The sequence below is a fragment of the Rattus norvegicus genome, chromosome 19 (assembly GCF_036323735.1).
Source record: "Rattus norvegicus strain BN/NHsdMcwi chromosome 19, GRCr8, whole genome shotgun sequence".
Lineage (NCBI taxonomy): Eukaryota > Metazoa > Chordata > Mammalia > Rodentia > Muridae > Rattus > Rattus norvegicus.
This window is the reverse complement of record NC_086037.1, coordinates 55349286-55364038: the sequence shown is the minus strand read 5'-3', so window position 1 is coordinate 55364038 and position 14753 is coordinate 55349286. Positions and strand designations below refer to the sequence as shown.

Here is a 14753-nt window from a genome sequence, read left to right as displayed (position 1 = left end):
GCTGGCTTTTGAAAACTGAAACTGCAGGCAAATGCAGGTCCCACTGAATCAGACACGGAGTCCCTTCTGCACTGCAGTACGGGCAGACTGCTGTGATATTCAGGCATGGCAGCCAGGTGTCACTGTGCATGCATGCAATCCTAGCTCTTGGGAGGTGTGGGTGGGAGCATCGGGAATTTGAGGTCATCCTCTGGCTACAACAGTGGGTTTGAAGTAAGCCGGGGCCCCATGAGACCCTGCCTTTAAAAAAATCAAAACCAAAACCATCAAAACAAAAATTTAGGTGTGAGCTGTGGTGGGACTGGAGGGGTTCAAAGTGGGACTGAGGTGGGAAACTTGGAAATGCTGTACATTTCAGGTGTGTGGGGTGCGTGGGAGAGGGTGGCAAGGAAACCTTGGAGCCTGTGAACTGAGGGGTGTGAGAAACTGGGGCTAACGAGGGAGATGGGACTGGAAAGTGAGCATCTTCTGATGCTTACCTGGAGGAGGCGTCAAGAAGAGCAAGTGAAATGGCTGCAAACAGGGGGACAGGGGCAGGGAAGCTGAATACAGATGAGGGGTTGGGGAGTATGAGGACCACAGCCCATGTTTAAGGCACACCTGGAAAACCGCCACCTGATGTCTGCATTACCTGCAATCCATAGTTAATGTCCTTCGTGTCAAAGGAGTAGTTGACCAGGGACGCCTCCCCCTTCAGGATTATTTCATAGGTGGGCCCTCCTTCCACTTCACACAGAGCTTTGGCCCGGGCGACGATGTCACAGTGTCCGTAGAAGGTAAACGATATTTGATGGTTGCTGTAGGGCCGCAGAACTCCGTAGAGGGGCAAAATGTCGAAGACCTGCAGAGAAAGGCATCCCACGTGGGAACAGCTGTCAGGATGACGGGTCAGCAGTGGGTGAGTTAAACTTTGTCAGTGGGCAGACTCAGTCTTGACTTTAGAGTCTCGAGCGGGCATGAAGTTGGCAGTGGAAACGCTCTAGGTAGATGTCAGTTTCCAATACGGAGAAGGTGCTTGTTGGCGACGGTGCTGGGTGATTGAGGACCTTGGGGCTATCACTTACTTCTTCTATCCCAATAGAAAGCATCTCATCCGGGTCATAGACCCACAGGCATTCTGGGTAGTCCGGCTGGCTCTGGCTTCTTTCTGTTCCCGCGGAGCTGTATTTTATTGCCTGGAAATGAAAGAGGGAAGAAAAGCTCGCAAACACACGCCCCAGCTCATCATTAATGTGCACACTCCTCCTTCCTTGTAAGAAAAGGAAACACAGCAACTATGACGGTAAGAATGGAGCGTGTAGGGGATGAAGAGATAGCTCACTGGCTAAGAGCAGGTACTGCTATTGCAAAGGACCCTAGTTTGGTCCACAGCACCCATGTTGAATGGCTCAGAGGCCCTTGTAACCTGTAACTCCAGCTCAGGTGGATCTGGCTCCCTCTGCTGGCCACTATGAACACTGCATTCATATGCATATGCCCTCCCCAACACAAGAATATGTAATTGAAAATACGTTTTTAAAACCTGGACTTCTTTTTCCCCTTACAATGACACTTGGGGCAATGCTCAAAATGCCCATATATGGATATTTATTGCGGGGTCATTTTAACAGGGGAGTTCTGAAAGCAAGCAGTCTGTCCACAGAAACAGCATATTTCTATCCACAGACGATGACTCAATGTGTGTTTGTGGACCAGAAGTAATGCATACAGCATGTTTTTGATAGGAAAGGTGTATTTCATTCATGTGAGGTTACAGAGGCCTCATGTGAGTCATGCTCTGAAGGCACGAGTGGGTGTAAACTCATTCTGAGGTTTGACTGTGCAAAACTGTTATCTGGGAGACTGCTAAGGATTTCTGTAGTGTTTTCTTATGAATGGTGGGGTTCAAAGGAGTCTTGTTTTGATATTTCTGTATTGCACAAATGTTCCATGACAAGCATCTCTCACGATAGACATTGATGAATATTCAGAAGACAAATGTGTGCAATGAAAAGGTAGGGAAAGATCTAAGGAAAGAAACTACAGTCAACTCAGTTTGTAGTACTCATGTGTGTATATGTGTCTCTGTCCTGTGCATATACACCTGTGTACACCTCATGTGGTAGAATAGTCTCCATAAGCATCATTTAAAGTATTAAAAGTAGTTGGTACATATGCATGATACAAAGTTAAAATTATTAAACAGGGCATAAGTTAGAAATAATACTTGCAGCGATATTCCTCACGCTTCAGTTGTCTCTTAAGAACCACTGTTTGTTTTCTGGATAAATCCCACCTGATTATTTTGACGAACTTTTGAACATTTATTTTAAAACATTTTTATGTGCGCATGTGTGCATTTGGGAGTGGGTAAGTGCACGTGAGTGGAGGCGTCCACGGAGGCTGGAAGACGATGCCAGGGGCTCTGCAGCTGGAGTCACAGGTGGCTGTGAACCTCCCGGTGTGGGTGCTGGGCATGACCTCTGGGAGAGCAGGAAGTGCTCTTAACTGACTCTCAAGTCTTTTCCTGACTAACACTTACGGAAGACATACTGTGGACCAGTTCCAGGTACTAGAGACAAAATGGTGAACAGAACAGGAAGAAGAAAACCTCTGCCCTCATGACCCTGGTGCTTATTAGCTACTCTATGCATAAGCAAACACACACACACACACACACACACACACACACACACACACACACACACACACACCACCTCACCATTGAAAGACGTAGAGACTGCTGAGTCTGCCAGCTGGAGTGCTTGACACATGCATCCCCTCACTGAAGTGGGAAAAGACAGTGGTTCCCACACCGGAGACAACGAGAAAAAAGTCTACGAGTGTGGAAAGTATATTAGGTGCTCAGTAAGTGCCTAGCTGTTTAGGGCTGGAGAGACGATGGCTCAGTAAGAGCAATGGCTGTTTTTACACAGCTCCTTACCATTTGTCCAGTCCTAGAGAATCAGGTGCCCTCTTCTGGCCTCTGTGGGCACTGCATACACATGGCACACATTGGCAGATGCAGGCAAAATTCATGTAAGTATATATGTATATATATATATGTGTGTGTATGTATATATATATATGTATATATATATCTACATACTCACACAATATTAAAAAGTAACTATTAGTCATCGTTTTTGTATACTTCTTCCTTGACAGGAATGGCAGCACACTATGTGCCCATTTTTTCCCTAGCACTTCTTATTTAATACTTTAGAGATTACACCAAACTAGTAAAGAACCTATTTGCTTTTTATAATAGAATTCCACAGCGCTGCCTTGTGCGGATGTAATTTGGTTAATCTCCTGTTGGCAGAATTGTTGTTTCAGAAATGTTCATACTCATAAACAAAGCTGTGATGTGCAAGGCTACTTAGAGCTTCATACAAACACAGAGGTATAGCTGGAGAATAAGTTAGAAGAGGAGGAACACATTTTAAATATTAATGCACCTGCCAAGTTACATGTCGAAGAGGCGACACCAACTTGCTCCCCTGCCTGTATATATGAAAATCTCTGCTCATGCCTGTTTTGTTTTTTTTTTTTTGTTGTTTTTTTTTTTTTGCCACGACTCAGTCTTAGCTTGGACATATAGTAATTCATTTTGCATTTTTTCAATTTCCTTTCTATTTTGTTGTTATTTCTAAGGTGTAAGAAAAAATATCTTTCTAGTGGAGAACTCTGTGTTCCAGTGGGTTTTCTCAGTCTACCGTTCTAGAGGAAGTATTTAAGGGTAAGCATACTATGTGAGTGTGTGTGTGGAGGACTGTGGGTGTTTGTGTGTATTGGAGTGTGTATGTGTGTGCACATATGCATTGTGTACACGTGTGAGAGAAGGTGCCTGTGCACATGTATGTGGAGGCTAAATGTCAATGTTCACATCTTGACCACTCTCTACCTTATCTTTTAGCGGTGGTGTTTCTCACTGACCCTGGAATTCAGCAAGTCAGCTCGACTGTAGGGTTCTACCTATCTCCATGCATATGCCACCAGTGCTGTGCCTAGTGATGAGTGACCCAGAGAACGTCCTGCTGGAGGTCTGAACTCGTGTACTCTTGCGTAACAGCCACTGAACCATTTCCCTAGCCCAGGGCTGTGACCTCGCCTTGGCATATACTGCATTATTCCTGAGGAAGATTCTTCTGCCTTATGTTGAAAGTAGGAAGAGCACATGGCTACTCAGGCCTAGAGATCACCAGGTTTTAACTTTTTGGGAATCTGTGTCCTGAGGTATCCTGACCTCTCCCTGAGATGCTCACTTTGGGGAGAAGTGACCTGGACAACATCCCCCCCCCACACCCCCGACCTCGCTCCAGCTCCCTTCCAGTGCTGCACTTGGTTCTCTGCTCCTGGCTCCTCTGCTTTGAGGAGGAGCTTTCCCTTGCTAACCCTGCCCAGGAGCAAAGGGATCTTACTTCTGAGACCATAGCGGACGTCATGGGCTTTTTGGTTTCTTCAGGTCCAGCTTCGTCGTCCATAAGGATGGTCCTGGGGAGACAAGAGGATCACTGGATTGGCAGCTGTCATCACAGTCCAGCACAACTGTGTCCAACCCCCGCTTTTCTCTTCCTCTCTGCCATGCTGCACAATAAGGAGAGCATTGCCTACGCGACACTTTCTCTAAGAGGTCGGCTGCCAGTGCTCAACTGTCCTCTGCCTTCACACGTGTAGAGTGGGACATGGCACTCTTCGGTCTCCCAATGGCCACCCTTTCCTGGGGCACCAAGTTCCTGTCCAATTCATAAGGCATTCTGGGAAGCATGGGCACTTCTTCAGACTGTTTGGATGTGTCCTCTGTGCTCAACGTTCAAGGTCATGATGTTTACCTTGTTTTTGAGACCAGGTATCACTATGTAGCCCAGGCTGGCCTCAAATAATCCTCCTGCCTCAGGCTCCTGGGTACTGGCATGACATGCATCTGCCACCATACCTAGCTGAGTTTCTTAATTACCCAGAGCATCTTTTTGTGAGGACATGGTGTTTGATGGATGGATAATGTTATTTTCTGCTTTCTACCTTGACTATCACCCTGTTTGCAGAGCTTTGCTCTGTGAGGGATTGAAGGGAAGGAAGGATGGTTCTCAGCTCTTTAACTTAGGCTCAGTGGTGGGCCTAACGCATAGGATCCCTTCACCTAACTGTTGGGTAGCGTATAGTGGAACGGACAGGTGAGGGGTGGAGGATGAGAGTGTAAGCTCAGTGAGAGGTGAGAATGCTGCTAGGCCGAGCCCACATGGTTTGGCCTCCATACTTGATAGAATCACTGAAGTCCATCTCAGTGTACTCTGGCATCGGTGGGGCCGCCAGAGAGCTAGCGGTGACTGACGTTGCTGGGATGGACTCCATCTGGGACAAGAAGGCGCTGTAGGGCTTCATACATGGTGCAAACCTACCAGGACAAAGAGGCACTGTAAATTACAAGTTGTAGGCTCCTGGGCTCGGGTTTTCTAAGGCTATTCTCGTATCCTCCACTGGAAAGATCTAGAAGGACAACCTTGTGCCCTTCCCTGGACTTGCATTCTTCAAATCTCAGCAGTCTTGACCCTCAGATTTTCAGGGATCACCCATCTCAGCCTGGATCCAGGAACTCCCCTCTGAGCACACACAGACTCCTGGGATTCCCCTTTCCCATTTCCTTCTCATTTCTGGCTGGCCGTGAGCTCCCTCACTTGTTTCTAATGGAGCACCAGATATAGTACTTTGCCTGAACTGCGTGGCCAACCCTACATAGGATCTGCTCCCAGAGAAGCAGAAAGCAGAGCTGAGATTGGGGTCGGGCATGTAAAGCATTCCCTGTTGGGATCCTGAAAAAAAGAAAGAAGAAAGAAAAAAGGGCAAACAAGATCTGTCTCGTATAATGCTGAGTCAGTCCTCGGCACCTGGCTTGACACATCCCAACACTGGCCCCATTGGCAAGCTTTGCTGTCACTCAAGTTCTGAGCAGAGGGGGTCAGGGGAGTTTTGGTGACTGCACCTGCTGGCACCGAAGCCCACATGCTCAGGCTTCACTCACTAGATTAGAAAAGATTTTGGATGTCGACAAGGTCAGGTACAAAGTGGCAGGCTCACCCTCAATCCTCTTCTTCCTGGGCACACGTGACTTTGCTCTAGACTTTTCCCCTCCTTCCCCTAGCTTAGTTTCAGCCCAGTTCATTTATTTAATCATTCTGGTCCCATTTGAAGTCAGGCCCAGCAGAAGTTCCTGGCGTGGACCTTTCTTCCCTCTGGAGAGGGAAAGCCTCCCAGGATCATCAAAGCCTCCGATTCACATTTCAGGATGGAATCCACTTCCCGCTGAGGCAAAGCGTGTGTTTCCTGAGTCTCAGGTGCCCCGTTACCACCTTCTGATCTCTGCCTACCCAGCATTACCCAACAAAGTGATTTTACCGAGGTGCGGTTACTTGCCAAATTAACCCATCAGCGTACCATTTGATGGGCACACTCAGGCATCTACCGCCATGTTTGTAGACAGGCTGCTCCTACCTTCCCTTAGAAGCTACGTATCATCCTTGTGGGTTTGTGCTTTACGGCACAGTGGATAAGTTCCACCCACAGCGTCAAAGAAATGGAACCGGACGTCAGTACTGGCTGGTTCTGACTTCTTTAGTTCAACATAGGCATTTTTAACGTTAGTATTGTTACATGGGACAGTATTCTACATGACTACTGAGTAGCTCTCCATAGTACAGGAACTGATGCATCTTCTTGTTGATGGACAGCCAAGCTATTTCTAGCCTTGGGATCCTGTTCATAAAGTTGCTACAAACATTTGTGTGTGGGTCTTCGTGTGGACATGTGTTTATTCTCGCTTTGACTTGGATCTGGTATGTTCCCCCCAGAGGCTCTGTATTCAGCTTGATCCGCAGCTTGGTACTGTTCACAGGAGGGGGAGGTTCTGGGCGGTAAGGCCTTTAGGTCCCTGAGGACACAGCACCAGAGGACATAGTACAATGCTGCTTTCTCCCGCCCTCTGCTGTCTGGCTCACAACGGAGAAAGTGGTTTTACTCTGCCTTATATTCCTACCATGAGGTGTTTATTGCTTTGTCACAGGCCCAAGAGAAACTAGACAAACCAGCTTATGGACCGAGGCCTGTGCAGCTGTGAGCCGAAATAAACCTTTCGCTCTGTGGTTGGCTCAGATGTTTGTTCTCGTAACGGCAAACGGAGTCACTCGTTCTTTTTGGACAAATTCCTGGGTAGGGAACTGCTGGATTATATGATCTCTGCATGTTCAACATTGAAGGCCACTTGGCATTCAGATTAATTTAAGCCATTTTCTGCTTACGTGGTGGCGGCTTCCATATTATCATTAGTAGGTTTATTTCAAGGGAATGTATTTGTATGATTACTACAAATGGAACCCTGGTCTTAATTCACTTCAAAACTCAACAGGGGGAAAAAACAATGCTATTTATCTGCCCGGTAAAGGCTCTGAGCTGAGTGTTGCCTGTTGTTTTACGAAGGAGGACTGATTTTCTTCCTCTTGAGGAAACCCAGAGCTGGTCTCATCTGTAGCTGGAGCTCACTACAGCACTGCGAGCACGGGGAGAGGCAGGGTCTCCTCAGCCCTGCAGCACAAAGGCCGGTGAGCACAGTGGATGTTTGACTGGCTGGCTGGCTGGCTGGCAGGGTAGGCAGTTAAATGAGAACAGGTGAGCGGTAGGCCACACTCACACCTCTGCCTAGGATGATCTTGTCGTTCTTGAGTTTCCACTGGGCTTGTTCTAGATCAGATGCCGTTAGTTGACTCTGATTTCTTGGCAGAGCCTCTCTGTTAGAGGGCATGGGGGTGGGGGAGATATAAGAAAATCTCAGGAGAAACTTGATGCAATGAAGACTCTCGGCTCCATCCTTGGGCAGATTTGGGTCTTGGGTAGGGAGGGCCTAGGACTTGGTTTTAGGTCGTCCCACATGCTTCAGGTGATGGTGAGTAGCCACCGTGGGTGGGAAGTCACTGCGGTAGCTCAGGACAGAACTGATAATTAACATGGGGTTCACACTGTAGCCTTACCAGCCAGGGACAGTGGAAAACAGCAGAGGCAGTTCTGAGCACTTATTTAATCACCCCAGGTCCGCACAGATGCCAGAGGGACCCTCTGCTGGGTCATCGTGCATAGAATAGCAATCATTCAACATTGGCAGCACCCCGCCCCCCGGGATGTCTTCCAGATTTAAAAGAGAGCATGTGGGAATGTCTGTCAGGGAGGAACACAAAGCTGTGAAGTGTCTGCACACCCGGGAAAAGCAACACCTCAACCGGGAAGCAAACAAAAGAGTTTACCACAATGAGACCTTACGCAGAGCAGAGGCTTTAACTGGTTAAAACCTGACGCTCCCCCCTCTACCCCATTCAAACCCAATGCTGGTTTGACTTTTCCCCCCACCGCAAAGGATTCATTTCCCCTTCAGGTATAGATCAGATCAATTTTCCTCTTAGACATAGATGATTACTTTCCTGTCCTTCTGGCTTTCACGGGATTGGATCCCGTTATTTTTAAAAGAGAGTGGACAGCAGTCAGAGAAAATCAATATTGCTCCAATTCTAGAAGATTCGCTGGAGACACCAGGAAAGGACACTCCTTGGGCCCCGACTGTGTCTTCTAAATGTCAAACACAGGCTGATGAACAGCACCAGGTCAGGCTCAAGAGGCTCCTTTGTGTTTTAGTTTGAACACCCGGGTAAGGATCAATACGGACCTTTGTGCTATATACACAGTAAAAACAACAACAACAAAGTCTACCTCTCTCATCTCCTGTCCCCCCTCCACAGCAAGCTGTGCCACGACAAAACAAAAGCCCAAGAACGAGCTTGTGCTTCAACTGTTGCAGATGTCAGGGCATCTGTAGACTGGACGGTGAAGGTCACATCACTCAGGTGTGGGCAGAGAGGTCCGGGTGGTGGGGAGAAAGGTGCTGGGGTTAGGTTAGCTCTGCAGTGGACACAGTGACCGCCGATTCGCTTATTCTTTACATTTGGGTTCCGGGATTGTCCCTTACTGAGGGTCCCAACAGCCTCTGGCTTTACACAAGGCTTGCAGGTGGGCTTTATGCGGCTGGGCAAAGGCTACCAGCATATGTTATTTTCCAAAATGAATGCTGTAGATGGTGATAGCCCATGCCTAGATCACCCCTCTAGGAGGATGTGCTCATCCACAGACACCGTGGGTGCTGGGAGCACCTTTCTCGGGAGCACTGCCCTGCCCTGACAGAAACTGCCTCACACACGAAGCATTTCTCAGGAGGTTATAACTTCCTTTAGGAAGGGCTCGCAGATAGTCCGACGACTGGTTAATGGGTGTGAGGCTCTAAGAGCCCAGCCTCCTCAGCTGTGAAAGGGACAAACTCTGATGATTGGTCCACTCCCCAGAGCTCCCTGTGGGATGGGACTCTGAGGTCAGAGTTACTTTGACAACCACAGCTCTGGGTTCACCTCTGTTCTCTCTGACTTCTCTCACAGTTTCTCCTGAGGCTTTTTCCCTCAATGCAGCAACTCTCCCAGCCTCAGCCACACTACCTCTGTGTAAGTTCCAGAGAGGACAGATGCTGGCTTCCAGTCACCCTAAGGCCAACGGGCCAGAGACAGAGACATAGGAATAACTGAGCACACAACTGCTCTGACAAAGCTCTTCACGACCAGACTCCCTACTCTTGCCCACAGCCCCGAGCCTTCCCATTCTCCACACTCCTCATCTGCTCAGTCCTCAGTGAAATTCTCCAAGTACCAAAAAGGTTCTTCCTCACCGTGAGCCCGTAGAACACGCTCTCCTTCTGCCTAAGACAACTCTATGCCTTTGCTCAGTTCACATGGATGTGACTTTTAAGCCTTAGCTTGCAGTTTCCACAGGGAGTGTATACTGTGACCCTGAGGCCATGCTATGGGGTGCTGTTCATGCTTCCATGGACCATGCGCTGCAATCCTCTCAGCAGCCAGGCCTGTCTCCACCACCACTGTCCCCAGCACAATGCTGTGTCAACTTTCAAGATAACACTCACCCAACGTTTATTGAGGGAGGAATTCTATCTGAGAGTCCATGAGGCTGGAGATGGCCCTGTAGTTAGAGGGCTTGCTGTGCAAGCATGAGGACTGGAATTCAGATTCCCAGAACCCATGTGAATGCTGGCTGGGGTGGGGATGCTCGACTGTAACATCAGTGCTTAGAAGGCAGAAGTGGGACTCTCTAGAGCAAACGGGCTAGTTAGGCTAGTGGAACCAGTGAGCTATGGGTTTATGGAGAGAATCTGCCTCAAAAAGTAAGGGAGATAGTGACAGAGGAAGACGTCTGCAGGTGTCCTCTGGATTCCTCGTGCACATACATACAGATGACTGCACATGGACGTCACACACGTACACATAGAATCTTGTTTTGTTGAAGCACTGCATTGAATGGCATAAAAATGACCACAGTCCTGTTCCTGTAAGCACAGACGTCTGCAAGAAAATGTTGCCTCCCCCGACCTCCATCATCAAGTAGAGTCTATTTCCTTCAGATCCAAAATCTGGTCTTGGCTTCTCTGGCCAATGATGCTGTATTGGAAAAGGTGATATGAACAGCTCATATGTTATCCAGTGCCATGCTTAGTATATATTTATTATATCTTAGGGTTAGAAATGGTTTCTCTTCTTTCTAATTATCTCATTTTGAACAGCTCTCCCTCTTTCCCTTCCTCTTTGTTTCGTTTCCTTCCCCTCTTCCCTCCCTCCCCCACCTCCTCCTCCCTCCTCAGAATTCCTGTGTCACAATCCGCTGTCCCTTCCTGTTTCTAAAGGGAACAGATGACAATCGTTGCTGTACTCCTAGGAATCATTCGACTATACTACTAGACAGCATGTTCTCCTGCATCCTAAACTCAAAGTCCCTGCCATGCTCCCACACTTACTGCCTGGATGTGTAGGCTTCCTTCATTAGAAAGCAAATGGTAGAAGCCGCTGCCACTGCTGCAGTCTTCTCTGCTAACATTCATCCTAGCTGTGCCACACGAAGAGGGGAAGGCAACCGCAGACACCACCATTATGGGAAAGCAGCCTGCCTCAGTCCTCTGACGTCAACATGTTTCCAGCGCCTCCAAATGGCCACATGTGCCAAGGGGCTGGTGGTGAGGACTGAGGAGCTGAAGCTCAAACCTCTCAAGTGTGAGAGATGGAACCACTCAGGAGGGGCTCTCACAAGTGCCTGTCCTTTGGGGTCACCTGTGGGATCTTAAAAGACCTAGGCCCGGGATTACAACAGGAGAGATTGGGTTTAGTTGGTGCCAGGCTATTTGAAAGCTCCTGTTATGATTCCAGTGTGCATTCAAGGCTGAGAGGCTATAACCCCATCACTGTGGGGAGAAAGTCACAAAGAAAGTGTCAGGTAAGTATGTACCAGTAGAAATGTGTGTTTGGTAACTGCAGCCAATACTGTTCACCAACATCCCACTGCCCAATTTGATCTCCACACCAGGATACCACAAGTCACTTTTCAAATGACAAAAGAGAGGCAAACAATTTGCTGAGCTGTGCTAAACTGACCCTGAGTTCACACTCTTCACAGCTCTGCTGGCAAACCTCCTGAGCCACTGGGGTGAGTGTTCTTGGATTGCTTCCGGCCAGGCCACTCTCTCTCAGAGGCAAGTCACAAAACAGGCCTTCCCATGTCAAAAGACACTACGATCCCTCACACAAGGAACTTGTAATGAGTCATCTGGAACCTTCCCTTGGAATCTAGGAAAAGAAGACATCATTGACCTGGCCCTTGAGGAGACACCTTGGGAGTTTAGCTCTGAGGTAGTAGGAGAAGACAGTTAACAGACTACCTTGAAGCTCTCTAGAGAGATTTCAGTGAGACTCGGCCATTCCTACGAAGCTCCAGAAGGTGTCCCCACTGCTACACAATCTTGGAAAGGCCGCTGAGCAGGTAGACTGAAATCTCATAATATGTTCAGCTTCAAAGCACTTGAAAAATACTTTCAAAACAAGAAGGCTTTAAAAGTCAGTTTCTTTGAGTGCCTGGCCTCCAGTGGAGGTAGCTTACTTTGGGAGACTTTTACTTAATGTGAATATGCAGATGCATGGACTCCTTATGAATCCTAACACTAAAGGAGCCAAGCAGACATAATCCGGCCTGGGATCAGATCTGCTGATACTTTTCCACTGGCTCCTTTAGAAGCTGGCTGAGCTCACATTGAATCTGCCTGAGGCTGATGTTCGTGGCTGATATTAAAGGCACTCAGAAAATGCTTTAAAGGAGGGAACCTGTAACAAGGTGACCAGGAGTCTTTTATAACAACATCAAAGCAGGACAGAAAGTTTTATAACCCTCAAAACTGAAATGAAAAAAAAAATAACCGAAAAAAACCCCACCCTTACTGGTTCATCCGTGGGGAAACAGCTAGCACTTCAGGAAACAGGAGTAGGCTGACTTAGAAACAGACCTGGGTGGCAGAGGCACAGCATAAGGGCCACTTTCATGTTCTGTACAGAGAGGGCGAAAGGCCTCCCTGGGCCAAGGACCTCCCTCTGCCCGAAACCTCGGGTCCTGCAGGTGGATCACAAAGGCTGCAGTTGTGTTTCTAGAAGCTCAGACTTGAGTGGTATTTACAGTTCTCTCAGGCTCCAAGGTTTAGACCCCCTCACAGCACAGAGGAGAGGAGATTCTTGGTAGATGGGGGCAATAGGAAGTCTGAGGCCTTCCCAGAGGGCTCTGAGCACATTAGAGCTGGACTGATGCTTTTTATTTTTCTTTTACAGTGGACCTCAATTTACTAACAACTGCATATTTGTTTAGCAATCGTCATATGTGTTAACACATGTTTGCATACAGCTTGTCATCCCCCAGGAAGGAGAGAGTGGGGGAACTGAGGGTGGTGGGGATGGGAGGTGGTAGGGGGTGGGAGGTGGGAGTGTGTGGTGGGGGTGGTAAGGGATGGACAGACGGACAGATGACGATGATCATAGAATGACAGGACTTCGCCTGGCTAAAGCAGTCACTCCTGACCTTGTGGTTTCAGTTTCAAAGCACCTAAGGTTGGGTGGGGGAAGTGATAGGACAGACACCCTTATTCCATTTTTCTTCGACTGTCTGTGACAGAACCAGTGGCTGAGCGAAGAGGAACAAGAGAGGGGCTAAGACATGGCGCTGTCATGTGGAGAGCAGAGGACAGAGAGCACGAGGCTGTGAGGAGCTGGAGGAAATTGCCGATGGAGAGGAACAGATGGGAAGGCTGGTTCGGCACAGCGGCAGATGCTGCTTTCTAGATATTAGAAAGCACTCTGCGTATTTTCCATACACTGGGAGGGAAGGAGATGAGCTAATGAGAAGCTAGGGAGATGCTCAGGTGGTAAAGTTCTTGCCTTGCAAACACGAGGGCCGGAGTTCAGATACCCAGCACCTATGTGAAAAGCCAGGTGTGCTGGCACAGTGCGTGATGCCAGCACTGGGCAAGCGCAGACAGGCAGATGCCTGAAGCTCACTGGCCGGCCAGCCATGTTGAACTGATAGGGCTCAGTGAGATGAGAGCCTGACTCAAAAAATTAGGTGAAAAGTAACAGGACAACATCTGACGATCTCCGGCCTCTACATGTACACACATGTACACCTACACAGGCATGCACGCATCCACACAGACGTGTATTATACATCCTACTCCCAACACGGAAATTGAGGATTAAAGGGAACCTGGGTGGTCCCAGATGGGATTCGATGGAGGATGAGGGTGTGGTGGGCCAGAAGGAAGATCAACCTAGGAAGCACGCCGGAGGAGAACTGTATTAACCAAGAGGGTCTTAGGAGGGAGAAGCAGACTGGAGAAAGAGGTGACCCAAAGGCAGACAGGCTCCAGAGTGGGGGTCGGGGGGGCCTTGGGGAATTTGCCCATCAGCTTGGCCAGTTGCCCTTCACTGTGACTGAAAACCCCACCAGACAGAATCAACTCCAAAGTGACTATCAATGTAATCTTCCTCCAGCCGCCCCCATCTACCTCCCCGGTGCCATGCGGCTAGGGCCCGACTTAGTTCATCCAACATGGCGGGCTATGTAACAGCATCTTCCGTCTGTTTCAGTTTCCACAGTTCTTGATCACTGATGAGGTAGAATAGCTTTTGATTCTTCGTGGATCACTCACATTCCAGCTTCAGTGAACTTCCTGGATGCCATGCCCTCTCACTTCTAAATTTAATTCTGCCACTTCCTTAAAAGCTATTCTTTATCACGTATACTAATCATTTGAAGATAATATGCATGCCAGAAGTTTCCCTCAACTTGTGACCCGTCTTTGCACTCCTTCTGTGCCTCTTTGATAAACAAATGCTCTCAAGTCTAATGCGGAATTTATGAATAGCTTCATAAAGTCTTGTATCTTGAGAAAGTCTCCATTATTCTGAGATCGCTATTCAATTTCTTACTTTTTTCACCACTCACACATTCTTCAAATTTAAAAATATTTGCACCTTCTCATTAACGTTGTTGACCCTTATGAAATTCGAAATTATATTCTTTATAGTGTAAATTTAGGAATGCAGTTTGGACTTTCCTCTGTGTAGAACACAGCGCTCTGAGGACACTTATTGAACAGCTCCCCTCTATTATTCTGGGTTCAACAATTTCAACTTTGTCATGGTTTTATGCATTTGCCATTCTGTTCCTTGGCCCTCTATTCTGTTTGCCTCTCTGTACACAAAGGCACTCATTACTATTATGTTCTTAGGCTTGAATGGGCTTGGCTGGTTTCAAACTCTAGCAATTTCATGTAAATTTTAAGATCAACCCATCAGCTGAAGTTGCATTGT

At 47.9% G+C, this 14753-nt stretch overlaps 1 protein-coding gene across 10 annotated transcripts in view; it reads right to left on the bottom strand.

Moving 5' to 3' along the window:
* The window catches only part of Hydin (Hydin, axonemal central pair apparatus protein), a 346279-nt gene that overhangs the window by 128622 nt on the left and 202904 nt on the right, over positions 1–14753 (bottom strand). For all 10 annotated transcript variants that reach the window (XM_039098232.2, XM_039098235.2, XM_039098234.2 and 7 more), the window contains 4 exons: positions 5240–5377; positions 4404–4476; positions 1065–1175; positions 632–841 (listed from right to left, as the gene is read on the bottom strand). In XM_039098232.2, the coding sequence (XP_038954160.1) occupies positions 632–841; positions 1065–1175; positions 4404–4476; positions 5240–5377 (532 nt within the window). The remainder of the gene's footprint in view (positions 1–631; positions 842–1064; positions 1176–4403; positions 4477–5239; positions 5378–14753) is intronic.